Source organism: Leucoraja erinacea, chromosome 24, assembly GCF_028641065.1.
Source record: "Leucoraja erinacea ecotype New England chromosome 24, Leri_hhj_1, whole genome shotgun sequence".
NCBI lineage: Eukaryota > Metazoa > Chordata > Chondrichthyes > Rajiformes > Rajidae > Leucoraja > Leucoraja erinaceus.
The window spans coordinates 13,145,603-13,173,588 of NC_073400.1; the positions used below are offsets into that span (position 1 = coordinate 13,145,603).

Sequence of the window (27,986 nt, forward strand, 5' to 3'; positions counted from 1 at the left end):
GTTGTATCAAGAAACATTGCTCATATTAGATTTATCTTTTATTTTTTTCTTCAGATGTTGCCTGCTAAGCCAGCTGCTTTCATCTATCGCACATTATTCCTCTTAAGACTGAGTGATTCCTCAGCTGTTAACACAGTACAGTCAAGGTTGCAAGCGTTACTTCAGTTTAAAGAACCATTACAAAGACATAGTGGTTTGTAGGTTAATTGGCTTGGTATAACTTCAAATTCTCTCTTGCGTGTGTAGGAGTGTGCGGGATCGCTGGTCGACTCGGTAGGCCAAATGGCCTGCTTCTGCCCCGAACTAAACTAAAAATCTGTAGTTGGTGGCTTGACTAAAAACTCGTTTGGTTCAGAATTGTGGAAACAAGTAACAGCAAATGAAGGTTTAAAAGATACAAAAAAAATTGTGTCCGGGAGGCACGGTGGCGCAGCTGTATAGTTGCAGCCTTCGGGATTGATCCCAAATAACGTCATAAGGTCATAGGAGCAGAATTAGACCATTCGACCCATCAAGCCTACTATGCCATTCAATTATGGCTGATCAATCTCTTACTCCAATTTCCTTCCTTCTCTGCATAACCTCTGACATCTGGACTAATCAAGCATCCATCTATCTCTGCCTTAAAAATATCCACTGACATGGCCTCCACAGCCTTATGTGGTAAAGAATTCCACAGGTGCTGTCTGTACGGAATTTGGGGGTTCTCCCCATGACCTTTCTCTGAAATCTTCAGTTTCTTCCCACACTCCAAAGACGCACAGGTATGTAGGTTAATTGGCTTGGCGTAAGTGTAAATCCCTAGTGTGTGTGTGTGTGTAGGATAGTGTTACTGTGCTGGAATCGCTGGTTGGTGTGTGGACACGATGGGTCGATGGGCCTGTTTCCACGCTGTATTCCTAAACTAAGAAGGAAATTTACTGTTATTCCTACTCATAGAATCAGGAGACTTAAATCTTGGAAAGAATTTGGCCATTTGACCCGTTGAGTCCATTCTGGCCATGAGTAAAAACATGATGCAAACATATCTTTTTGAACCCCACCCATCAAAAAAAAAAACCTCATGATTTTCACCATACTGACTAATTATTGGCACCATCCACTAATGCAGCTTCCGTGAATACCAAAACGTTTACCTTCCTTCTTTACTCTTTTCTTTGGGATAAAAGTCTGGAGATCAGCCTTGTGTCCACAAATTATCTCTTCAGACTTACTCCAGGAAGTTATAACCCGAAATTACTTCTTCCAAAGGTGGTCTTTTACTGACTACTGGACCTTACCTTGCTCTAAATGTTATTCCTTTACCTGTATATGCACACTATGGACGGCTTGATCATAATCATCCATAGTATTGTCGCTGACTGGATAGCACGCAACAAAAAAGCTTTTCACTGTACCTCGGTACACGTGACAATAAAATAACAAACCAAACCATATCTTATATACTCTCTATATTAGCTACTTGTGCCATCTAATGGGACTGACTAGGCATCAGATTTAGATCAATGGCTATATATTCTAGGCAATCCTACACAGTTGGTTTGGCTTGGCCTGGCCAAGTACTTTAACATTGGTCAGGAAAAGTTGCCTAATAGGATGTGAGCTATATTTTTAAGATTGCTATATTCGTAGTGATGGTGGGATCAGGTATGGGGAAAAACAATTATAAATGGACTTTGACAGTTTCAAATTGTTTTTCGTCTTTGAGTCATGAATTTGCTGTCCAGACATTTGCTCACTCTGTGTGTGTGTGTGTGGCACACCTATCATCTAAAGCTCGATGAGGCAATTTATACTGAAAGGACGTAATTGCAGTATTAGAACTTGGAAGCATCGTACAACAGGTGTTCAAGTTGTCACAACACAATGAACAAACTAGAAAAGTTTGGCTAACACGCAGAGTCAAGTTGGGAGTAAAAAAAGCTGCACTAAGGAATGTTTTGTTAAACAGCAGGATTAAGAAGATGGACACAAAATGCTGGAGTGACTCAGTGGGACAGGCAGCATCTCTGGATGGAAGGAATGGCTGACGTTTTGGGTCGAGACCCTTCTTCATGCTGCCGGTCCCTCTGAGTTACTCCAGCATTGTGTCAATCTTCGGTGTAAACCAGCATATTCAGTTCCTCCCTACGGCAGGATTACGAATACTTAACAAGTCAAGTCAAGTCAGTTTTATTCGTCAATTGCACATAAAATGCTGTGAAATGAATTTGCCAATATTTACAATTAAAAAAAAAACACATACACGATAAAAATTCAACACAAACATCCACCACAGCATTTATCACTGTAGTGGAAGGCACAAAGTTTGGTTAGTGCTCCTCCATTTTCCCCCGTGGTCGGGACCAGAACCCTCCGCAATCGCCGCTGCGGGCGTCCAGATGTGCAGACAAGGTAAATCCAAGTAAACCCTGAATCCGTGCCTCCCCACCGGAGACCGCGGCTTCAAGATGGTGTAGGCCACAGGCCGGCGGTTGAAGATCTAAAGTCCCCGCCGCGCCGCAGCCAGAAGCACCGCAGACCGCAGGGCCGGCAGTTGGAGCTACTCTCCAAGGATCCATGGCGAGGGGTCCCGCTCCGGATGTTAAGTCCCCGCGGTTAGAAGTAGGCCATGGGCCGGCAGTTAGAGCTCTTTTCCTCCTGGGACCCCAACGAGGGATTCCAGGCTCCGGATGCTGTGCCAGCTGGAAGCACCGCAGTCCGCAGCTTCTAGACGATGTAGGCCGCGGGCCGGCGGTCAGAGGTCTCCTCCTCCCGGGTCCCCAACAAGGGATCCCAGGCTCCGGACGCCGTGCCAGCTGGAGCTCTGCAGACCGCGGTTTCAGGCTGCCGCGGGCGAGCGGAGCGCTCCTCCCTGGCGAGCCCCGGAGATGGGCTCGCCCGCTCTGCAGTGAAAGATTCCACGCTGCACCTGCAGCTGAAGCCCCGAGTGCGTCTCCGGGAAAGGTCGCACTGATCCTCTATGTTAGGCCACAAGGGAGGCGACATTGAAAAAGTTGCCTCTCCGTGGAGGAGGCAACCAAAGCCATTTCCCCCTTACCCCCCACACCACCCCCCTACACAAGACACACTGAGAAACATTAAAAACACATTGAGACACACTAGGAAAAAAAAAACAAAGTAGAAAAACCAAACATGTTGCTGGCAGGGCAGCCGGCTCGCAGCGCCCCCACTGAACAATTTAAAGTCACCCACGTTCACGTTAGATCAACAAAGCGGGCAATGTTTTGGGTCAGGGAAGGAAAAGAAACAAAGCGCAGGAGTAACTCAGTGGGTCAGGCAGCATCTTTGGGGAATATGGTTATGACATGTTTTGTGTCGTGCCCGTTCTTCAGACTGATCATTTTCTTCCACAGATAGAAACATAGAAACATAGAAAATAGGTGCAGGAGTAGGCCATTCGGCCCTTCGAACCTCAACCGCCATTCGATATGATCGTGGCTGATCATCCAACTCAGTATCCCATCCCTGCCTTCTCTCCATACCCCCTGATCCCTTTAGCCACAAGGGCCACATCTAACTCCCTTTTAAATATAGCCAATGAACTGGCCTCAACTACCTTCTGTGGCAGAGAATTCCACAGATTCACCACTCTCTGTGTAAAAAATTATTTTCTCATCTCGGTCCTAAAAGACTTCCCTCTTATCCTTAAACTGTGACCCCAAGTTCTGGACTTCCCCAACATCGGGAATAATCTTCCTGCATCTAGCCTGTCCAACCCCTTAAGAATTTTGTAAGTTTCTATAAGATCCCCCCTCAATCTTCTGAATTCCAGCGTGTACAAGCCGAGTCTATCCAGTCTTTCTTCATATGGAAGTCCTGCCATCCCAGGAATCAGTCTGGTGAACCTTCTCTGTACTCCCTGCAAGAATGTCTTTCCTCAGATTAGGAGACCCAAACTGTACGCAATACTCCAGGTGTGGTCTCACCAAGACCCTGTACAACTGCAGTAGAACCTCCCTGCTCTTATACTCAAATCCTTTTGCTATGAATGCTAACATACCATTTGCTTTCTTCACTGCCTGCTGCACCTGCATTCCTACTTTCAATGACTGGTGTACCATGACACCCAGGTCTCGTTGCATCTCCCCTTTTCCTAATCGGTCACCATTCAGATAATAGTCTACTTTCCTGTTTTTGCCACCAAAGTAGATAACCTCACATTTATCCACATTATACTGCATCTGCCATGCATTTGCCCACTCACCCAACCTATCCAAGTCACCTTGCAGCCTCCTAGCATCCTCCTCACAGCTAACACTGCCCCCCAGCTTCGTGTCATCCACAAACTTGGAGATGTTGCATTCAATTCCCTCATCCAGATCATTAATATATATTGTAAATAGCTGGGGTCCCAGCACTGAGCCTTGCGGTACCCCACTAGTCACTGCCTGCCATTCTGAAAAGGACCCGTTTACTCCCACTCTTTGCTTCCTGTCTGCCAGCCAGTTCTCTATCCACATCAATACTGAACCCCGAATACCATGTGCTTTAAGTTTGTATACTAATCTCTTATGTGGGACCTTGTCGCAAGCCTTCTGAAAGTCCAGATATAACACATCCACTGGTTCTCCCTTATTCACCCTACTAGTTACATCCTCGAAAAATTCTATAAGATTCGTCAGACATGATTTACCTTTCATAAATCCATGCTGACTTTGTCCAATGAATTCACCACTTTCCAAATGTGCTGCTATCCCATCTTTAATAACTGACTCCAGAATTTTCCCCACCACCGATGTTAGACTAACTGGTCTATAATTCCCCGTTTTTCTCTCTCCCCCCCTTTTTAAAAGTGGGGTTACATTAGCTACCCTCCAGTCCTCAGGAACTACTCCCGAATCTAAAGAGCATTGAAAAATTATCACTAATGCATTCACTATTTCTGCGGCTACTTCCTTAAGTACTCTGGGATGCAACTTATCTGGCCCTGGGGATTTATCGGCCTTTAATCTATTCAATTTACCCAACACCACTTCCCGGCTAACCTGGATTTCACTCAGTTCCTCCATCTCATTTAACTCCCGGTCCCTTGCTATTTCCGGCAGATTGTTTGTCTTCCTTAGTGAAGACAGAACCAAAGTAGTTATTCAATTGGTCTGCCATGTCCTTGTTCCCCATGATCAATTTGTCTGTTTCTGACTGCAAGGGACCTATATTTGTTTTAACTAATCTTTTCCTCTTCACATATCTATAAAAACTTTTGCAGTCAGTTTTTATGTTCCCGGCCAGTTTTCTTTCATAATCTATTTTCCCTTTCCTAGTTAAGCCTTTTGTCCTCCTCTGCTGTACCTTGAATTTCTCCCAGTCCTCTGGTAGGCTGCTCGTTCTGGCTAATTTGTACGCTTCATCTTTTGTTTTGATACTATCCCTGATTTCCCTTGTTATCCACGGATGCACTACCTTCCCCGATTTATTATTTTGCCAAACTAGGATGAACACTTGTTGTAGTTCATCCATGTAGTTTTTAAATGCCTTCCATTGCATATCCACCCTCAACCCTTTAAGAATCATTTGCCAGTCTATCTTGGCCAATTCACGTCTCATACCATCAAAGTCACCTTTCTTTAAGTTCAGGGCCCTTGTTTCTGAATTAACAATGTCACTCTCCATCCTAATGAAGAACTCAACCATATTATGGTCACTCTCGCCCAAGGGGCCACGCACAAGACTGCTAACTAACCCTTCCTCATTACTCAATACCCAGTCTAGAATAGCCTGCTCTCTCGTTGGTTCTTCTACATGTTGGTTTAGAAAACTATCCCGTATACATTCCAATAAATCCACTTCCTCAGCACCCCTGCCAATTTGATTCACCCAATCTATATGTAGATTAAAGTCACCCATTATAATTGTTTTACCTTTGTTGCACGCGTTTCTAATTTCCTGTTTGATGCCATCCCCAACTCCACTACTGCTGCTAGGTGGCCGGTACACCACTCCCACTAGCGTTTTCTGCCCCTTGGTGTTTCGCAGCTCTACCCATATCGATTCCACACCCTCCAAGCTAATGTCCTTCCTTTCTATTGCGTTTATCTCCTCTCTAACCAGCAAAGCTACCCCGCCTCCTTTTCTTTTCTGTCTATCCCTCCTGAATATTGAATATCCCCGGATGTTCAGCCCCCAGCCTTGGTCACCCTGGAGCCATGTCTCTGTGATCCCAACTATATCATATTCATTAATAACTATCTGCACATTCAACTCATCCACCTTATTATGAATGCTCCTTGCATTAAGATACAAAGCCTTCAGGCTTGTCTTTACAACACTCTTACCCCTTATACAATTATGTTGAAAAGTGGCCCCGTTTGATTTTTGCCCTGGATTTGTCTGCCTGCCACTTTTACTTTTCACCTTGCTACCTATTGCTTCTACCCTCATTTTACACCCCTCTGCCTCTCTGCTCTTGCACCCATCCCCCTGCCACATTAGTTTAAATCCTCCCCGACAGCACTAGCAAACACTCCCCCAAGGACATTGGTTCCATTCCAGCCCAGGTGCAGACCGTCCTGTTTGTACTGGTCCCACCTCCCCCAGAACTGGTTCCAATGCCCTAAAAATTTGAATCCCTCCCCCTTGCACCATTTTTCAAGCCACATATTCATTTGCAATATCCTCCTATTTCTACTCTGACTAGCCCGTGGCACTGGTAGTAATCCAGAGATTATTACCTTTGAGGTCCTACTTTTAAGTTCATCTCCTAGCTCCCTAAATTCACCATGTAGGACCTCATCCCTTTTTTTACCTATATCGTTGGTGCCAATGTGCACCACGACCACTGGCTGTTCACCCTCCCCCTCCAGCATCTTCAGCAGCCGTTCAGTGACATCCCTGACCCTTGCACCAGGGAGGCAACATACCATCCTGGAGTCTCGTTTGCGGCCGCAGAAACGCCTATCTATTCCCCTTACAATTGAATCCCCTATTACTATTGCCCTTCCACTCTCCTGTGCTGCAGAGCCACCCATGGTGCCATGAACTTGGCTGCTGCTGCCTTCCCCTGATGAGCCATCTCCCCCAACAGTATCCAAAATAATATACCTGTTTAGGAGGGAGATGACCGCAGGGGACTCCTGCACTACCTGCCTACTGCTTTGCTGGCTATTGGCCACCCGTCCCCTTTCTGTCCTCTTTCCTTTTACCTGCGGTGTGACCAACTCACTGTACGTGCTATTCACAACTTTCTCAGCATCGTGGATGCTCCAGTATGAATCCAACCGCAGCTCCAACTGTTCAATGCGGTCTGCCAGGAACTGCAGCTGGACACACTTCCTGCAAACTGGCCAGTTGAATTCCTCCAACAGTTATGATTAGGTTTATTAAGTCACGTGTAGCAAGGAACAATGAAAAGCCTTGTTTTGCAAGCTATTTGATCAAATCAGATAAAACTATACATTAATACACTATAAGCCAAACTACAATATGTACAATAGGTAAATAAATCAAAGGGAACGATGCAGAGTGCAGAATATAGTTTTTTAGCATTGTAGCAGAGACAAAGGCCAAAGAGGATAGAGGATTAGTTTACTTTATTGCCACGTGTACTGAGGTACAGTCGGTTAAATCAATGGAAAGACAACTGGACAAACCAGTTTGTTCAGATCCAGTAAAAACACATTATCAGACATTTCAGTCTGAATTCTTGCACCACCCACACAAAAACAAATGCACCATTTTTGCACTGCAGGTAGGGTGTGGCAGCACTAGATCCCAAGTGAAATGGGTCAGCAGCAAAATATTAGTTGTCATGTATTGTCTTTCTGCTGACCGGTTAGCACAAAACAAAAAGAATAAACTAAACTGAGTTAGAGCATAAAAAAAAACTGAGGTATCACTTTACAGAGGTTTAAAATATGACAAGGGGCTTGAATAGGGTTGATAAGAATCGTATTCTCAAGAGTGCAGAGTCAAACACTAGATGGCAAACATTTAAGGTGAGAGGAAAGAAATTTGGAAGGAGATCTGAGGAGGAAGCTTTATTCCCACACAGTGGGTGGTGGATTTCTGGAACAAGGCACCAGAGGGGGAGGTTGAGGCAGATACAATTACAGTGCTTAAAATAGCATTAGTACAGGTACTTGGATGGGAAATATGTCAAGGAATATAGGCCTAATGCGAGCAAATGGGATGAGCATTGATATACTTGGTTGGCATGGACGAGATGGGCCGAAGAGTTCATCTCTGTGCTGCAGAGGTTTAATTTAGTTTAGTTTACAGAGAATTTAGTTTAGAAATAGGTCCTTCACACTGACCTTCAATCACCCGTTCACACTAGTTCCTTGTTATCCTACTTTTTCACCCACTCACTAGGGACAATTTACAGAGGCCAATTAAGTCCAAGCCCATGTCTTTGGGATGTGGGTGAAAACTGGAGGACAAGGAAATAGTTCAAACTTAACACAGTTAATATCCAAGATCAGGATTGAACCCAGGTCTCTGGCGCTACCAGGCAGCAGTTCCACCAGCCGCGCCACTGTGCCGTCCTACTCAATGACTTAAGTTCATTGTAAATTAGAGTCACCAAACAAATAAAACACCGTTTTAAGTTTTTTTATGACGAAAGATTTTGTAATGGATCTTCAGACATTCCAATTAGTTGTACATGATCCAAGTGTATTTGTCAGCTAATAGACAGTCACATATTGATCAATATCAGTTTACTTTCCCATGGCTTGGGTTAAAGGTGTGGTAACATTCAACACGTAAGGCTCTCTTGCAATCATTCTTATATTTCTGCTCGACTCAGCATTAATTATTCAATGATGTCTATGTGAATCTGCCTGGATAGTTTCCAATTAAAGATATGTGAACATGTTTTATATCTAGAGATGCCATGGGTACAATTTAAGTCCCATTTCTCCATGTATTTTAAATCTCCAGTAAACCCTTGTTTGAACAGAGCTCTTTTTACCCAACTTTATCTGCAGGTAAACCTTTAATTTTATTATCAATTAAATGCACAATATTGGAAATCAGATCGGATATGCACAGGGAGAACATGCAAACTCCACACAGGTAGCACCCAAGGTCAGGGTCAAACTTGAGTGTCAGGCGCTGAGAGGCAGTAGCTCTACCAGTTGCGCCACTGTGCCACCCACAACTTAAATCAATTCACGGAGTATTTTATTAACATTGCATCATGATCGTGACTATCCAGCAGTAATACAACCCAGCAGTATGAACATTGAATTCTCTAAGTTTAAGTAACCTCCCCTCCACCACATTAAATGTGCTATATAAATAAACGTGACTCGACTTGACTTGACCACCCTAGTTGTTTAACAAGTTCCAGTATGCAACAATATATCCCTGTTGAGATCACACTTTCACTAGCCAACAATTGGCCTGCCAGGGAACCACCTTGCCCGAGGTCATCTGTTGCTGGCCCCGATTTGCCCTGGTCTTTTATCAGAGTTCTTCCCTCCCATTCCCACACCCCCCTTTAGCCTGAAGAAGGGTCCCAACCCAAAATGTCACCCAGGCTATTTCTCCAGACATGCTGCATGACCCCATTGAGTTACTCCAGCACTTTGTGTCTATCTTTGGTATAAACCAACATATTTACTTTTAGTTTAAAGATACAGCATGGAAATAGGTCTTTCGGCCCACCGAATCTGCGCCAAACAGCAATCTCCGCAGTGGAGAGATAAGTTTTTTTGGCCTTCCATCACAGCGATGTGATGGGTGTTTATGTAAATTATGTTGCGTCTTGGGTCTATTTGTTTGTAATGTATGACTGCAGAAACGGCATTTCGTTTGGACCTCAAGGGGTCCAAATGACAATTAAATTGAATCTTGAAATCTTGAATCTTGAATATCTTACGTGACAATATGTTTTTGTTGTACTCTGCTTTCCAAACGAAGACTTTCCATCAAACACTCTTGGATGTAGAGTTTTAGTCTGGCTTCATAATGATGAATGGTGAGTCACTGTGAAAGCAACACCAGTGAAATAGAGCAACCCCCTCACATATCAGACACAGAAGAGGTCATTAATTGCCTGGAGGACATGTTTTGCAATAAACGACATAGGGATGCACAGCAAGTTACCTCTATCTCGCCGCTATCAGTGATCTAGAGAAAATGGCTACTTACCTGTATATGTGGACCAGTGATATTAATCAGGCTCAGAGAGACAACTTAAAACTTTAATTCTGATTTATACATTGTACAAGTACTTACATTAGATTCCTGAAAAGTTCTCAAAAGACAGTCTAACTTGACAGCTGACGCAGTAAATAAAGTCCATAGCAAATATAAATTCGTTAACACAGGCATATACTTCCAAAAATAAGCAGTTATTAATATTCTGAAGCTGTAATATTCATTTTCCATAACTAAAAAAAGTCAGCATTTATTTAAAAGAGAAAGCTTTGAACATTGTAAATATTGAATTTTGCATTGCAAACTTGAAAGAAAAATGTGTAATACATGAAAAGTTTTCAATCATCTCGTCCAATGTACATTTACCAAGTTTCTCGGTAAGTAAACCTTTAATTTTATCAATTAACAGTATATTATAGAAAATCAACATACATATTCTTTTGTTTTTGCAATTGTTTTTGCAACTGGTTCTAAAATATTTTGTTCGAAATGCTTCCAGTTCAAATCCTTTCAATTCCAACACAATCCAATGCATTTCAGCGGAAGTGGTCAAGGCTATTCTGCTACTTATAGAGGCACATATTAAATACAGCTAAATCATCCAGTCTGAAGAAGGGTCCCCACCCGAAACGTCACCCATCCTTTGTCTCCAGAAATGTTGCCTGACCCGCTGAGTTACCGAAGCACTTTGTGTCTATCTTTGCTATATATAGCAGCATCTGCAGTTCCTTGTTTCTGCATCATCCAGACATGCTTCTCCCCTGACTGTCTGAAGAAGGGTCTCGCCCCGAGAAATCTGCCATTACTTCTCTACTGCCCCGCTGAAATGCTGCCTGTCCTGTTGAGCTTTGTGTCTATCTTGTTGCAAAGAGAAATTGGTTTGGAATTAATAATAATAATAATAATAATTTTATTTATAGAGCACTTTAAAAACAAACATAGCTGCAACAAAGTGCTGTACATCACTAATCATTGACAAAAAAGTTAATACACATTGAGTAGAATCATAGTTGGGCTTTCGTTGCACTCTTAAGAACACCGGATATATGGCTTTAAAATAAACAGAATATTGATGCTTATTTACAACTGTCATTATAATTATAATTATTAGGTTGCACGATTCAAAGTATCCAATGTCAAATGTTAAAACACCCCATGTCCACATAGCTGCTTCTGTTCATTCTTGGTCAAGCTCATGTGCAAGAGCTTTTTTTGCCCCTATTCTTCGTACAACACAGCAGGCAGTTCAGCCAATTGAGCCAATGCCAGCCCTCAGGGCATTTCTATCTGTCTAATTTTTTCCATGTTTCTCAAAAGATTCCTCTTGTATCGAACTATCTTCCTGTGGTACGGTAAACCCACAGAAATCAAATGTTATGAAACTACAAGCCTCACAAATGTGTGTTTCGGTATTTTTTTTATCATAGCTGTTTTAAAAATGAACATCGTGCATGCAGTGTGCAGGGCGGCACAGGGGCAGAGCTGCTGCCTTACAGCGCTAGAGACCCAGTTTAGATCCTGACTATGGGTGCTGTCTTTACGAGCTTTTACGTTCTTCCTGTGATCGCATCGGGTTTTTCCCGAGTGCTCCAGTTTCCTCCCACACTCCAAAGACGCACAAGTTTGTCGGTTAATTGGCTTCAGTAAAAACTGTAAATTATCCCTGGTGTGTAGAATAGTGTTATTGTACGGAGTGATCACTGGTCAGCACAGACTCAGTGAGCCGAAGGGCCTGTTTCCAGTCTTTACCTCTAAAGTCTAACGTATAGGTGTGATCTTTCTATCAAAAGCATACAACAGATCGAACAAAGCCACAAATATCAAATAAGTTGCGACATCATTTGGTAGTTTTGTATTACAATGAGATCATTGTAAGGCATAGAATTTCGACTGCCTTATCCGTCTTTGGCAATTCCTTATTCCAGCATTCTGAAGCAATGTTCTCAGAAGCAAATATTAAATTGTTGATTACTGATATACAATACAATTATTTTTTAAATAATCTGAGCTATCTGCCGCATTTAAGTACGTGAAAAAAAAAATTAAACTTAGTTTTTTTTATTATTGAGTTATTGGGCACAATTAGCTGAAACTATTTTAGACACATCTTCTCAAGATACTAACATATTGACATCCAATATACCCCAGAGAGAACATCACCCTAAGTATTAGCTGATGGCTCTGATCTTAGATGAAAAGATACTCCTAAGACCATGTTAAAATTGCTATGAGATTTGCTACTCAAACTCACACACTACATTCTGAACTGTGAGTCTGTAATACAATTCTAGAAACGTAAGCAAAGGTTAAAAAATAAATTGCTATTGCTTTTAAAGGTTCTCTCGCCCCTGTAAATCCACGAGGCTTTAATCTATTTCAGTGTACATTCCACGTCACTGGAACTTTGTTGAAGAGTCGTTCATGAAACAAATCTCCTAGGAAATAAAATTGATACTTTCAATAATAACTTATGGTGACCTTATTCAAGATAACAAAATATTAATCATGAATATTTGCCAAAACAGTTCACAGCAAAATATGATTCAAATATGTATGTTCAAACACAATTGATGGTGCAGTAAAGCTGTTTTGTCATCTAAATATTATAAATTAATGACATTTTAAAAAAAAGATCTCAGATGCCTCCATGAACTGAAACCTAAACTTGTTGCCAGAAGAAATAATAAAGGAGCAAGAACATACATAGAGGTTTAAGACAAGATAGGGGAAAAAAAGTATTGATGAGAAGAGTCAAGATGTGTTTTTAGGTTTAAAAGATTAGATGGAGCACAAATGATAGAATATCATTAAAGTCAAACTCAAGCAAGTTGCATTATTCTCTCACTGCTCCCCCTCTGTGATTCATTTTGCTCTCTAGCTGTACCACCATGTTTAAACCCACACTTGATCATCACTGCCCCAGCCAGCAATGGGCCATTATGGGCTCCATACTTCCTTGTCACTTGTTGCTACCCTTATATGATCTGCCCTTTTCCTACCTACCTCTTGATCCCCATTCCCCCACTATTTTCAGACTGAAGAAGGGTTCCATCCCGAAACATCACTGAGATCAGCATGCTGTCTAACCCGCTGTGTTACTCCAGCGCTTTGCGTCTATCTTCCTTATCCAAGCAGTTGACTTCCGATTTGTGGGCAGGGCTAACCTTAGGTGATATACATGTGAACCACAGGCCTGTTCCCGCACTATTCCATGTCCCCATTTACCTTGGAATATCAGAGACACATCTGCAACAAATCATAACTTCAAATCAAAACCAGTGGAAATGCATTATTTCTAACGTTACCTGTTTTTTCACCTCAGGAACTTTTTGGTCAGGCCACGCGTGACATTCTGCTGAGCTAATTTGACTGCAGCTGATGTTAAATTATTTACAAAGTCCTTCTTTGCAAATCCTTCCTGTTGAAACACAAATGTACAAACAAAAGTACATTGTGTTAATACAAGTTTAAACATTGTTGATCAGCCCAATGAGTCCTTACCGAATCCGATAAAATGAAAGAATATTCAGTCATACGGGGTTTGAAGCTGGCTCCACCAGTCAATATGATCATGGCTGCTCATCCACATCAGTACCCTCTTCCCACTCCTCCCCCCATGGTACATTTAATGATTTTGGCCTTCACCACCTTCTGTCCTAGGCATTCACCACCCATGGGTGAATTATCTCCTCCCTATACATATAGACATAAAGTGCTGGAGTTACTCAGTGGGTCAGGTAGCATCGATGGAGAAATAGGATGGGCGCGACCGGAAACATCACACATCCTTTTTCTCCAGAGATGCTGCCTGATCCATTGAGTTACTCCAGCACTTTGTGTCTACTTTTGGTATAAACCAGCATCTGCTCTTCTTTGTTTCTACTAATCTTCCCCTGATGTCAGTTCTAAAGGGCATTCCCACTATCCTCAGTTATGACCCCAGAATCTGAACATCTGAGGATCGGGAACAGCCACCCTGCATCTATTTAGTCAAGTCCTGACAAGGTACAGGCACCTTGATTTACTTGTCTAATTACTACCAATGTTTAATTTACACAATCCTGTTTTCGGAATAACAAGCTCAGATTTATTCCTGGTAAACTTATACGCCAGTTTTCAAAGTTACCTTATAAGATCAGTTTCACTTAACAGATAGAAAATGCAAATGATTATCTGCAGCTATTAGATTATATGTTTATATGTATCTGGCTTTGAGATGTATTTTTCCAATGTGTGCTGCCTGGCATATGTGTGATTTACGCGTCTTTTTCAAGCCCAAAACCATCCACATAAAACGTGTGGTGCCTGTATTTTAGATGCATTCATTGCCACTGAAGGCCGTGGAGGCCAATGGATATTTTTCAGGCGGAGAATGGCATATTGTTGATTCGTACAGGTGTACAGGTGTGGGAAGAAGGCAGGGTAATGGGGTTAAGATGGAAAGATCGATCAGCCATGATTAAATGTGGGAAGTAAACTTGATGGGCCAAATGTTCTAATTCTGCTCCTGGAGCATAAACATGAAAATGCAGCACTCACTCCTTCAAAAATCAAGCATTATACCAACTAAAAAGACATGGGCAACATATATGAACATCACAAGACGATTGATTTATGAATAATAGTCATCACGACATTATAATAGCAATGGCAAATCGTTATAAATGCTGATAATATCAATAAAACCTCACCCCCTCAGGAAAATAAAAAGCATGCACCATTGGGGTTTACTGAAATTGAAAGACTAGCTGAATACATCAGCCATTTGTGTACAGTTCAATGTACATTTACAACATGGAGTGGCATACAAAGCAAATTAGCACTCATGCAAATGTTAAACAGTAATAAAGTGCCGTCAACAAACAACCAGTACGTACCTTTCTAAGAAAACTGTGTAGGTCTTTCTGGCTCCACATTTCATATAGGAAAAGGCAGGCAGCTTTACCAGCTGAGGGATTTGTACTACAAAAAATGAACAGTAATCAATTAATATATGGAGGAACTTGCATAAAGACAATTGTGACCAAATACACTATATTTGCATGCATTCTGCAGTATAGTGTGCAAAAAAATGCGTTTAAAAAAAATCTAAATTCTAGTTTCTATTATTGTCACATGTACTAAGGTGCAGTGAAAAATGATTTTGTTGCATGCTATACAGTCAACGAAAAGACTACACATGATTACAATCAAGCCATCCACAGTGCACAGATACAGGATAAAGGGAATAATATTTAGTGCAACATTAAACTTTATTAATCTGGTTTACATTGGGACATCTGTAATTTGTGTTTCAAGTGTATGTTCACAACAAACGGTGGAGACACAAGAGACTGCAGATGTTGGAATTTTGGGCAAAAAAAAAGTGCTGGAGGAACTCAGTGGGCCAGGCAGCATCGGTGGAAGGAAGTGGTCAGACAATGTTTCGGTCAGGACCTTTCCTGAGACATGGAGTGGAGGGTAGAAATGTGGAAAAGAGGGGTGAAGTGATAGGTGGATACAGGTGGAGGATGCGAGGCGTGATCGGCAGATGGGTGGAGCATGTGGCAAAGGCTAGAGATGAAAAGGAGACAAAAGGGTGTCAACAGGAGGAGTAAAATAATCCTCTAGCCCCTCTCTCCCCCGCCCTCCTTCTCCCATATGCGTACACAGTTCTCCCATCCCAGTCACCCTGCCCCTTCTCCCTCCCCTGCACGCTCATCTCCCACACCCCACTTACCCCTCCCATCTCCTAGTTCCCCCATTTTCCTTTCCCCTCTTTCTCCATCGGGATTGATATTTCACTCCTCCCCTTCTTTCCTCGTCTCCCACCCTTCAGTCTCCTTTACACCTCGAGCCTTCATCACCATCTCCACCCCTCTGCCAATCCCCCCCTCCCTCACCTGTATCTCCCTCACCTATTACTTTTTTCCAGCCTCTCGTTTCCAGCTTTCTACCCGCTCCTCCATCAGGCTGAAGGAGGGTCCTGACCCAAAGCACGTTTTTATATATATTTTTTGATCAACAGAAAGAATGGATGGAGGGCATTGGCAGGGGACATTAGATCACACCGATTGCTTGCTGATCACAGACTCAGCACATCAGGGTTAGTTTTAAAGCAAAGATAAGCCACAAGGTGCCAGTGTAGTTACTCTGCAGGTCAGACGGCATCGTTGGAGAAAAAGAACAGGTGGCATTTTGGGTTGGGACCCTTTCTCAGATTGATGGAGGAGGGGCTAGAAGGGTCTCGACCGAAAAAGTCATCCATCCTTTTTTTTCCCCAGAGATGCTGCCTGACCCACTGAGCTACTCTAGTACTTTGTGTCTAATTTTGTTATAAACCAACATCTGCTATTGATTGTTTCTTTAGATTTAAAGCAGCTGGACAGAGATGGTATAAAGGCCAGATAGACACATAGAAAATAGGTGCAGGAGTAGGCCATTCTCAGCCAGCACCGCCATTCAATATGATCATGGCTGATCATCCAAAATCAGTACCCCATTCCTGCTTTTTTCCCCATATCCTTTGACTCCATTAGCCCTAAAAGCTATATCTAACTCTCTCTTAAAAACATCAACTGAATTGACCTCCACTGCCTTCTGTGGCAGAGAATTCGACAGATTCACAATTCTGGGTGAAAAGGTTTTTCCTCATCAGTCCTAAATGGCCTACCCCTAATTCTTCAACTGTGACCCCTGGTTCCTAACTCCCCCAACATCAGGAACATTTTTCCTGCATCTAGCCTGTCCAATCCCTTAAGAATTTTATATGTTTCTATAAGATCAAGTAAAGAATCTTTTGTATCCTGGAAGTCTCCACTTTGTTACAATTCATTGGATACCCCGTTTCAGTTTGGAGGAACATTTACATCCAGGCTTTCCCCAATGACAAAATATCTTAGCAAAATGGATGCAATAAGCATTACATAAGTGGACTTTACTGCTTGTGCCGAGGGAATATTAATAGGAATTTCCTTGGTGTCCCATTAGTAGAAGGAAAACAAAAGATTAGTGAATTGATCTGAAGAAGGGCCCAACCTGAAACGTCACCAATTAGTTTGAAGAAGGGTCCCAACTAGTGCATGGTGGTGATGCGGTAGAGTTGCTGCCTTACAGCACCAGAAATACGCATTCAATCTTGACTAAGACATGCACGTTTGTAGGTTAATGGGCTTGGTATAAATGTAAATTGTCCCTAGTGTATGTAGGTTAGTGTTAATGTGTGGGGATTGTTGGTCGGTGCGGACTCGGTGGGCCGAAGGGTTTGTTTACGCGCTGCATCTCTAAACTAAACTAAACATTGTCTATTTTGGTCATCCAAAGATGCCATCTGACCTGCTGAGTTACTTTGTCAATATTAGCCAAAATGATAAATCCCTTGAAACAGATTCTCCAATTATATTAACAGTGGTACAATGAAGCAGCCCCAGTTAAGGAATGGGGAAGAGCTTAAAGACCCTTCAGTTGCTAGGGATTGTGGACAGAGCTTTCAGTGTAACATTAAGCAACTTGCTGGAGACACAATGTGGACAAAACAGCAGCACGGTGGCGCAGCGGTAGAGTTGCTGCCCTACAGCGCCAGAGACCCGTGTTTGATCCCGTGTCTGTAGAGCTTGTACGTTCTCCCCATGACCTGCATGGGTTTTCTCTGGGTGCTCCGGTTTCATCCCACACTCCAAAGACGCAAAGGTTTGGTTTAAAATTGTAAATTGTCCCTAGTGTGTAGGTTAGTGCCAGTGTACGGGGAACAGGTGGGCCAAAGGAGCTGTTTCTGCACTGTATCTCTAAAGCAAATCAGAAGGAACTGCAGGTTATGGTTTCCCAAAAACACACAGAGTGCTGGAGTAATTTAGCAAGTCAGACTGCCTGACCCACCGAATTACTCCAGCACTATGTAATCATTTTTACTGCAGACACATAACCAGTTGCAATTCAGAAACAGATGCTGTTTGCTTAGTGGTGAGACATACCATCACAAGAAGCAGTCAATGACACACTGCACTAAACAAATATATCACTATGTAATACATGACAGAGTACTTTTTCTTTTTGTCTTTAGGTTATGGGCAGAAACCGGAGCACCCGAAAAAAACCCACCCGGTCAAAAAAAAAAAAAAAAAAAAAAAAAAATTTGTTCGGCATGGACTTGTAGGGCCGAGATGGCCTGTTTCCGTGCTGTAATTGTTATATGGTTATATGGTTATATGGTCATGGGGAGAAGGTACAAACTCCATACAGACAGCACCTGTAGTCATGATCGAACCCGGGTCTTCAGCACTGCAAGGCAGCAACTCTACCACCGCCCTTTGATATTTCTTATTTGAGAATCTTTTCTATTTTCAGTGTCATTAAAGTTTGAAACTATTAATAGGCAACGATACGATGAAAAGTTTAAACAGCAGCTTGGACTATTTGGCAGCACAGTTTTGGATAAATATTGAACTGATACCTGGATTTGCTGAGACTCATCAGGTTTTTCAACATAGATCCCTGCAGCACAGTTTTGGCCAAAGTCGGATTACTGGGAACCAGGGTTCGCATGATGTTACAGGCTGAAGCGATGGTGTCGTCTGAAGACTTGGTAGAACTGCCTGCACCAGGGAGAAGCCGAGCTAGTTCTGGCAATGTCTGTGAAGCTGAGAAATATTGATAGACTGTTAAAATACTTAACCTATATTGAAATAACATACACACAAAGGGTGGTGGGTTTATGGAACGAGCTGCCAGAGGTGGTAGTTGAGGCAGGTGCTCTCACAATGTTAAAGAAACATTTAGCTGGGTACACGGATAGGACATGTGTAGAGGGATAACGCAGGCAGGTGCGACTAGTGTAGATGGAACATGTTGGCGGGTGTGGGCACGTTGGGCTGAAGTGCCCGTTTCCACTCTGTAAGACCATCACTCTACGTCCACTACTGATTTTCCAGCAACTGTTGGTCCGGTACCTCCTCTAATCATGGCCAAATTGCGAGAACACACTTGAAATTCCCCCCCGGAGGTCCCCCTGAAAATGTGGTGCAGCGGTGGCCAATCTTGACCTCGTTGGGACTACCACGCTGATCAGCGGGTTGAATTTGTCCCCTGCGGCCCATAGCCGACTTCAGAGACCGACTTTGCGGGCTGGTATCTCGGCCCCCCTTAGCCGTGACCTCTGTTAGTCTGGCAAAACTGATAATATGGCAAGGCTCTGGAACCAAGGGTGCTGGAAAATCAACAGCGGACCTGCATTAAACTAATATTTATTGTTACAATAACAAATAAACTACATAACATTCGGCCATTTTTAAAAAACACTCCCTAGGTTTACTTTCAAGTGCATTTCACATGGACATGTTTAGTTTAGTTAAGAAACAAAGAACTGCAGATGCTAGTTTATACCAAAGATAGACACAAAGCTCTGGAGTAATTTAATGGGCGGGAAAAAGAATAGGTGACGTTTCTGGTCCAGTCTCCAGTCTCGTTTATATAAGGGTTTCTTCCCGAAACGTTGCCTATTTCCTTCGCTCCATAGATGCTGCTGCACCCGCTGAGTTTGTCCAGCACTTTTGTCTACCTTCGATATTCCAGCATCTGCAGTTCCTTCTTAAACATATCGTTTATATATAGTTTAGCTTAGCTTACACCAGTTCCATGTTATCACACTTTCTCAACCACTTCCTTTACATAGGCTAATTAATAGAGAAACTGCTGATCTTTGGGATGTGGGAGGAAACTGGAGCACCTAGATGAAACTCACGTGGTCACAGGGAAAATGGGTAAACTCCACACAGACAGCACCCAAGGCAGGGATCGAACCTGGGTCTCTGGCGCTGAGAGGCAGCAGCTCTACGCACTACGCCACTGTGCTACTGGTAATATTTACTGATTATTCCATAAACACTTCTGTGCTAAAATTACAATACAAATATTAGAATACAAAAGCCTTCTGTCAGCAACATGTGTGGTCCACCATCAGGTATGAGAATCAACTGATATTATTAATATATTGGAGAACCATTACTTGGTTCTAAATAAGTTGTTTCATATTGCAAGGGGTGGGAGGACAGGGGGGGGGGGGGGGGGGGGGGGGGGGGGGGTACAGGGGTAGGGGGTGAGGGATTGGAGTGGGCAAGGGGATGGATAGGTGGGTGGAGGTCTGTGAGGGAGGGTATGGGATGGGTGGAGGGTGGGAGGAAGGTAACAGGAGGGTGTGGAAGGTGAGAGGAGGATAAGGGGTGGGCAGACGAGGAGGGGAAGAGGTTGGAGGGAGGGTGAGAGTAAGGAAGGGGTAAAAGGAGGGTGAAGGGTAGGAGGGACAGCAGCGTGAATGGTAAAAGGGAGGGTGAAGGAAAGGCAAGGGGTTGAGAGGGTGAGGAATGAGGATGATATGGGATGGGTGAGAGGCGAGGAGAAAGGAGAGGGAAAGGGGTTGGAGGGTAGTTGAGGCCAGTTCATTGTCTATTTTTAAGAGGGTGTTAGATGTAGCCCTTGTGGCAAAAGGGATCAGGGGGTATGGAGAGCAGGTACAGGATACTGAGTTGAATGATCAGCCATGATCATATTGAATGGCTGTGCAGGCTCGAACTTTCTATGTTTCTATATTGAAATCGCATATACAAGTCCATTCTTAGAATAACACCATTTGAACAAGGTGTATCTAGAACGAAGAGAAGAGAATCAAGATGTTGCTTTTCAAGAACCTTCCTGATAGCAAAGATGCGATAGAAGGAGACCATTCAGCCCATTGAATGCCCCAGCGCATTCTTATCAGTCTCATTCTGCAAATTATTTCCTTGCAACCTATTCCCTTTTGTATGCTCACCAGCTCTCAGTTCTCATAGCAGCCTAGTGGCAATTGATTGTAACCAATTAATTTACCAGCCAGAAAAGCATTAGCATGCATGGGGAACCCATGCGATCACAGGAGCACATACATACTGACTCAATAATCCTACAGATTGACTCCACACTCCCAAAGTCAGTATTAAACCCAATTTCTGCAGCTGGAAGGAAGCAATGCTAATCAGCATTCCACTGTGTCACTTAAAATAACATGATTTCAATTTCAATGAGGCCGACAGGGTGGTGCAGTGGTAGAGTTGCTGCCTTACAATGACAGAGACCCAGGTTCGAACCAGAGTATGGGTGCTGTTTGTATGTTCTCCCCATGACATGCGTGGGCTTTCTCTGGGAGCTCCAGTTTCTTCCCGCACTTCAAAGACGTGCAGGTTTGTAGATTAAATGGCTTGGTAAAATTGTCCCTAGTGTGAGTAGGATAGGGCTAGTATGTGGGGAACACTGGTTGGCGTCGACTCGGTAGGCCGAAGGGCCTGTTTCCGCACTGTATCTCTAAACTGAATTTGATTTTGGAAACAGGCAAAATAGCTGGAATAATCTGTGGAGGAACATTTTACCGCAGTTTTAATAGGTACAGTCAATGGACTGTAAAGTCAGTTGCCTTTTTGGGAGACAGTTTCATAATCATCTGCCTTACCTAATTGTGGCTGAAGATTACCGTGCCTTGACAGGTTGTTCAACAATGAAACAGCTGTTTTCTGTACATCCGGATTGCTGGAATGTAAAAGCTTTGCCACGCTGGGAATTGCCTTTTCCTTGTTCACCAATGCTGAACTCATCAGAAACGATGACTGGAAAATAAAATAAATGCATTTTGAATCGAATTGGATACAGTGTGAAAAGTGACCTTTCAGTCCACCCAGTCCACACCACCCATCGATTACCCGTTCGCACTAGTTCTGTGTTATCCCACCTTCTCATCCACTTTTACACACATGTGGCAGTTTAGTCTAGTTTATTTCTCGTGTATCAAGGTACAATAAAAAGCTTTTTGTTGCATGTCATCCAGTCAGTGGAAAGGCTATACATGATTACAATTGGGCCATCCATAGTGTATAGATACCTGATAAAGAGAACAATGTTTAGTGCAAGATAAACTCCAGTAAAGTCCAATTAAAGATAGTCCAAGGGTCTCCAATGAGGGTCTCTAAGGACCGCCGTGTTATTTTATAGGATGGTTCAGTTGCCTGATAACAGTTGCGAAGAAACTATCCCTGAATCTGGAAGTGTTCACTGTCACACTTCTGTGCCTCTTGCATGATGGGAGAAGGGAGATGAGAAAGGGACCAGGGTGACCCTTGATTACGCTGGTGACCTTGCCGAGGCAGCGTGAAGTTTAGATGGAGTCAATGGAAGGAAGGTTGGTGTGTGTGATAATCTGGGCTGCGTCCACAATTGGGCAGCGTTGGGCAGAGCTGTTACCCAAACCATGCTGTCACGCATCCCAATAAAATGCTTTCAACCTGTAGCAGATGGCCAATCAACCTACAAACCCATGCACGTCTTTGGGATGTCGGAGTAAACCAGAGCACCCGGAGGAAACCCACGCAGTCACAGGGAGGAAACATGCATACTCCACACAGACAGCTCCCAAGTTCAGGATTGAGCCCGGGTCTCTGGCACTGAGAGGCAGCAACTCGACTGGCACCTCCACTGGTAGATGGTGCACACTGCAATCACTGTGCACCACTGGTGAAGGAAATTGGTGTTGAGGGCAGAAGATGGGGCACCAAATCGGTAAAAATCTCTCCCTCTTCCCTCTAAAAGCATTCCATACCACTTTGTTGCCGGCTGTGAGATTCTGCAGGGCTCCAGCAGATGCTTCCAATGTGGCATCAGACTTGGATTTCTCCAAAAGAGAGGTGTACATTTTGACTGCTTTTGAGTGAGCGAGGTTGCTGACACCTTTGGGATTATCTTCCTCTTGAGAGAAATACAAGTTAGACAAATCAGCCTGTGAAACAAAAAGAAGACTTAAATTATGAAAGTTAATTGTTAACAATTAAAAAGGGAGAAACTATTTGCTGAAGTTTGAGGGATTGGCTGGCTTTTAGTTCCGTTGAAGTCAATAGAACCGACACTTCGACTGAGATTTATGATAAAAATCTAAACTGCAAATACGCACTAAATGTGGAAATCATTCTCCAACACCTCTGTATTTATAGGAGTTGGTGGCTGCTAATATTGGAACTAGAAATCGATTCAAAACTATTTACAGTAAAAATGTTACAATAAACTCTGTACAGTAAATCCTTGTTGAAACAGATCATGGGGGGGCAGGGGGGAGATGGTGTCCGTTATTGCCAGTTATAACTGCGTAAGGTATTATCTTTGTACAAGTAGTAGTGAGCTAGACGTGCTGTGGGCAGCTGGCGTTGTTAGCTGAAGGGCAGTCGGCGTGAGCTGGGAGTGACTTGGGATGCCCTCGGTAGGTTAGTAAGTTATAACCAAAATCCATTATAAAGAAGTCCGTAAAAGAGGTTCTACTGCAGTTGTACAGGGTCTTGGTGAGACCACCATTGGAGTATTGCGTACAGTTTTGGTCTCCTAATCTGAGGAAAGACATTCTTGCCATAGAGGGAGTACAGAGAAGGTTCACCAGACTGATTCCTGGGATGGCAGGACTTTCATATGATGAAAGACTGGATAGACTCCACTTGTACACGCTGGAATTCAGAAGATTGAGGGGGAATCTTATAGAAACTTACAAAATTCTTAAGGGGTTGGACAGGCTAGATGCAGGAAGATTATTCCCGATGTTGGGGAAGTCCAGAACTAGGGGGTCACAGTTTAAGGATAAGAGGGAAGTCTTTTAGGACCGAGATGAGAAAATAATTTTTTACACAGAGAGTGGTGAATCTGTGGAATTCTCTGCCACAGAAGGTAGTTGAGGCCAGTTCATTGGCTATATTTAAGAGGGAGTTAGATGTGGCCCTTGTGGCTAAAGGGATCAGGGGGTATGGAGAGAAGGCAGGGATGGGATACCGAGTTGAATGATCAGCCATGATCATATCGAATGGCGGTGCAGGCTCGAAGGGCCGAATGGCCTACTCCTGCACCTTTATTTCTATGTTTCTATGTAAATGCGAGGGTTTACTGTAAACATATTTTATTTCAGTATAAAATGTACTGGAAACACATTCCTTCACAGGTTATCCTGCTTTCTATCGTGGCCAATACTTAAAAATCAGGAAAATAGATAAAAGGGAAGTATTTATCATTTTAGAGTCATATAGCATGGAAACAGGTCCTGCAGCCCAACTTGCCCATGCCAACAAGAATGTCCCATCTACGCTAGTGCAACCTGCCAACATTCGGTCTACATTCGGCTCACCTTTTCATATCCTCGCACCTGTCCAAATATCTTTTAAATGACGTTAGAGTACCTGTCTCAACTACTCTCTCTGACAACTCGTTCCATATACACACAACCCTATGTGTAAGGAAGTTACTCCTCAGTTTCCGATTACATATTTCCCTTCGGACAATCCTGCATCCTCTGGTCCTCTATTCCCCTCTGCTAGGTAAAAGACTGTGCATCTATTCCTCCCATGGTCTTATCCACCTCTATAAGATCTCCCCTCGTCCCCTTACGCTTCAAGGAATAAAGTCCTTGCTTGCCCTATCTCAGGCCATCGTCCTGGTAGCATCCTCATAAATCTTCTCTGCCATCTTTCCAGCTTAACAATCTTTCCGAAAGCAGGGTGATCAAAGCTGGACACAATACTCCAAAAGCGGCCTTGCCAATTTTCCAGAGTATTCTCTTCTTTAAATGAATACTGAATTCATAAAGATCACAACTAACAGAGATCAATACCACTTTCCTGCATTATTACCATGTCACCCCATTCCATTAATGACCATAAATATATCCATCTGTATTAATATATAGGGTGAATGCGGAGTCTTTTACCCAGGAACCAAAGGACACAAGTTCAAGGTGAGAGCATTTACGTTTAGGTTTACTATTGTCACAGGTACCAAGGTAGAGTGAAAAGCTGTGTTTGCATGCTATCCCAACAGATCAGATATACTACCACCTAATTACATGAATACAATCAAGTTGAACTCAAGTACGATAGAGCAAAATGGAAGAAAGAGAGTGCAGCATATAGTTCTTACCATTGTAGCATACTAGTTTCATAAACAAAGTCCAATATCCACAATAGGATAGAGGTGAATTGGACAGGACCTTATTTCATGGAAGGACTTTTCAGAAGCCTGATAACAGAGGGGAAGAAGCTAGTCTGCAGTCTGGTGGTGCAGACTTCAGCTTGTGTGCCTTCTGCTGGATGAGAACAGGATGAATGACCAGAGTAGGACAAATCCTTGAATATGTTGTCTGCTTTTCCAAGGCAGCATGAGTGTAGATGGAATCAATGGTGGGAGATCTGACCTGTGTGATGGAGTGGGCTACATCCACAACTCTCTGCAATTCCTTGTGGTGTTGGGCAGAGCTGTTCCCAAACCAAACTGAGATGCAAGCCGACAATATGCTTTCTCTGGTGCATTTGTAGACCTTTACATTGGAGAAATGCAACATTTCCTCAGTCCCCTGAGAAAGTTGAGTTTTAACACAAACCCAAGAACAACATTATCACTCTGATGGTGGTGGGTAGATGGAACAAGCTGCCAGAGGAGGTAGTTGTGGCAGGTACTGTAACAGCATTTAAAAGGCACTTGGACAGGTACAAGGATAGGACAGCATTAGAGGGATATATACCAAACGCCATCTGGATGAAGAGGTTCTTCTTCATTTCACTCCTAGGTCAACACCATGATGCCTTAAAGCAAATCATAATTAGCTGAAATATGAAAAAAATAAAACACTAAGGGACACATTTTTCTTTGATCACCACTGTTCGAGGTGTGCACTGGTAACACTCTGGACATTCCGTTGAAGTTAATAAAACCAAATATACCAGAGGCAAGTAACATCAAGAGGCAAGATTCATTCACATACTGTATTAACTGTCGCCATCCAAACAAATGTGCCATTTTGTTAAGTGGATTACAGGTATAGTTACCTCATCCAAGTGATCTGTTTCTGGTGTAAAACAGCCCACAGAAGACCTCTTTGACATTTTTTTGGTTTGCTGCAAATTTCCATTCTCGTTTATGTGGGCAAAGGCACTGGGCACTTCCGAGTCTAAGTGGTACGATAGGTTGTGGAGGATGCAGATACAGTTTTCAATAGACTGGGAGAAATCGAGAGTACAGAGTTAACATAAAGAGAATATTTCCTTTGATGTTCAAGCTGGTGAACCATCAATAATAAGGATGTCATCTAATTGTTAGTTAAATTATATCACAATATTAAAATCTTATATTGTTATCATCATCAAATTGTAGGTAATCCAAGATTAGCTGCATAACTAAATTGTAAACATTTCATCAATAACCACGGTCTTAACATAATGCTGTAAAATGATTCTTTGAAGCAATCGTGCACACTTTATGAATCAAAACATAGTGCTGAGGTATGAACAGCAATGATCTGACTAAATGATAAAAGCAACCCAAAGTATTAGACTTTAGAGACACAGCGAGGAAACGGGCCCTTTGGCCCACTGAGTCTGCGCTGACTAACTATCACCCCGTACACTAGCACTATCCTACATACTGGGGACAATTTTACAATTTACAGAAGTCAATTAACCTACAAGTCTTTGGAATGTGGGACGAAAAGGAGAACCCTCAGAAAACTCATGTGGTCACAGGGAGAACACAAACTCTGTACAGACAGCACCCTTAATCAGGAACGAACCTGGGTCTCTGGCACTGCAAGGCAGCAACTCTACCGCTGTGCCATTGTGCCATCCATCTATTAAAATAATTTAAGTTTATACCAAACTAATATATACATCGTATAAAGAAATCCACTGACTGGTTTAGCATATGTTGAAATTATGTCCAATTCTGTGTTTAGCATTTTCTGTGACAATCAAGAGCACCATGCTCAAGCTAAAGAGTGGATACCAAGTTATCTTTTAAAACACATTAAGTTGCATTTACTTCAAAAACAAAACAATTCATAACAAAAAAATTCCTGCATCATTGCTCATTTAAAGGCTTGGTACTTTTTTGTGACATCCAAAATGAGACATATTCTCTAGGTTCAGTTTAGTTTAGAAATTCAAGGGGCGAACAGGCCCATCAGCCCAGCGAGTCCACACCGACCAACTATTCCCGTATACTAACGCTGCCCTACACACACGAGGGACAATTTAACCAAGCCAATCAACCTACAAACCTGTACGTCTTTCGAGTGTGGGTGGAAACTGGAGCACCCGGAGAAAAGCCACTAAGGTCAGGGGGACAACATACAAAGTCCGTACCGAAGGACCTGTAATCAGGATTGAACCTGGATCTCTGGCACTGTAAGGCAGCAACTCTACCGCTGTGCCACCCCAAAAGATTCAAAAGATAACAGATGCATTTAATAACAGTTAATTTGATACACAGCCTCCCGTACTTTTTTTGTCTTCTTCCTGAACTTAGCATTGCTTGACTGATTAAATCAAATGGAGAACTGGACAGAAAGGAATTTTTTTATAGTGCAGGGAGACTTTTTTTCCTTCAGCAAACCACACCACTTCTGATAACTAGGATAAGACATCTGTTATCCCATTACATAAAGCCAAATAGTATGACTTTCTCACACAAGTGCTAAAAGCTTTTGGAACAAAGACATTAAGTTGTATATCATTTTTTTGTAACTTTATAGTATTTGTATATATATATACACACACACATCTTTGTCAACACAGTATTTAAATTATTTGGATTAATTCTAGACCAAGGGTTCCCCACCTGGGGTAAATTTACCCAGGGAGTCAATTTGTACATATTTGTTCTCATTGACTGTGTTTGGTGTCTGGTATACTGGTATCAGTTCGTCAGCAGTTCATGAATAAATGAAATAACATTGTTATGTGTTGCCAGGGGTAAACAGGATGAAAAAGTTGGGAACCCCTGATCTAGACAAATAAGTATCCTCATAACATGATATTTAAATGATCTGAATTTGATATGCATCCTTATACATTGTGTATGCATATGTTATA

At 42.7% G+C, this 27,986-nt stretch overlaps 1 protein-coding gene across 1 annotated transcript in view; it reads right to left on the reverse strand.

Moving 5' to 3' along the window:
- Positions 1 to 12,146: 12,146 nt before the first annotated feature.
- The window catches only part of LOC129708655 (plakophilin-1-like), a 36,322-nt gene continuing 20,482 nt past the window's right edge, over positions 12,147 to 27,986 (reverse strand). The window contains exons 8-14 of the mRNA XM_055654549.1: positions 25,947 to 26,117; positions 22,697 to 22,873; positions 21,557 to 21,710; positions 18,533 to 18,719; positions 14,982 to 15,066; positions 13,410 to 13,522; positions 12,147 to 12,539 (exon numbers count right to left, since the gene is read on the reverse strand). Coding sequence (XP_055510524.1) covers positions 13,418 to 13,522; positions 14,982 to 15,066; positions 18,533 to 18,719; positions 21,557 to 21,710; positions 22,697 to 22,873; positions 25,947 to 26,117 — 879 coding nt within the window. The 3' untranslated portion in view covers positions 12,147 to 12,539; positions 13,410 to 13,417. The remainder of the gene's footprint in view (positions 12,540 to 13,409; positions 13,523 to 14,981; positions 15,067 to 18,532; positions 18,720 to 21,556; positions 21,711 to 22,696; positions 22,874 to 25,946; positions 26,118 to 27,986) is intronic.